At 69.0% G+C, this 826-nt stretch overlaps 1 protein-coding gene across 1 annotated transcript in view; it reads left to right on the top strand.

The window, feature by feature from the left end:
- Positions 1-421: 421 nt before the first annotated feature.
- Positions 422-826, top strand: part of LOC104131450 (G protein-activated inward rectifier potassium channel 3-like) — a gene marked incomplete at its 3' end in the record, with an annotated part of 7,003 nt that continues 6,598 nt past the window's right edge. The window contains exon 1 of the mRNA XM_009644614.1: positions 422-595. Within this exon, the coding sequence (XP_009642909.1) occupies positions 422-595 (174 nt within the window). The remainder of the gene's footprint in view (positions 596-826) is intronic.

Raw genomic sequence — 826 nt, 5'->3', positions numbered from 1 at the left:
TTTTGGCCCCCGCCACGGCTTCCGCCACGGATGCGACAGGGCAGCGTGCCGGGGACGCGGGGACACCAGGGATGCGGTGGCACCGTGGGGGGTCTCCTCGGAGCCCGGTGTCCCTGTGTGGCACCGTGGGGGGTCTCCTCGGAGCCCGGTGTCCCAGCCAGGGGATGTGGGTGGCACCGTCCCAGCTGCCCCACGTCCCCTTCCGGCAAAAGGCCCCGCCGAGGGGATGGTGGCACCAGGGACACCGGAGACACCAGGGACACAGACCTGCCCTGTCCTGCCTGAGCTGCTGGGGGGTCCCCAGAGGCACCATGCATCCCTGAGCCACCACATTCCCAAAGCCACCACATCCCTGGAGCCGCTGCCTGTCCCCGGAGCCACCCGGTGTCCCCAGAGCCCCCCTGTCCCCAGAGCCCTGCCCATGCCGGGCAGCAGCAGGCACCGGCTCGTCCCCAGCCCCATCCCCAGGGAGGCACGGTGGTCCCTGCAGCCCCTCGGGGTCCCTGCACCTCCCAAAGTCCTCCTGCTCCTCTGGGGTCCCTTTGCCCTCCCCTTTGGGGTCCCTGCCCCCCCTCTGGTGTCCAAGGTCCCCTCTGTGAGGTCCCTGCACCCTGGTTGGGGGCCAAGCACCCTTCTTTGGGGGTTTTTCACCCCTGCAGGGTCCCTGCAGCCCTCTTTGGGGGTCTCTTCACCCCCCAGGGTCCCCAACACCCCTCTTTGGGGTCCCCACACCCTGGTTTGGGGGGGCTCTGCTCACCCCAGGTTCTCACACCCCTCTTTGGGGTGCCTGTCCCCCCTTCTGCCTCCCATTTTTGGAGTCAATGCA

Source organism: Egretta garzetta, unplaced genomic scaffold, assembly GCF_000687185.1.
Source record: "Egretta garzetta isolate BGI_Z169 unplaced genomic scaffold, ASM68718v1 scaffold2198, whole genome shotgun sequence".
Lineage (NCBI taxonomy): Eukaryota > Metazoa > Chordata > Aves > Pelecaniformes > Ardeidae > Egretta > Egretta garzetta.
Note: the sequence above shows the minus strand (reverse complement) of the source record. Positions and strands in the feature narration are given on the sequence as shown.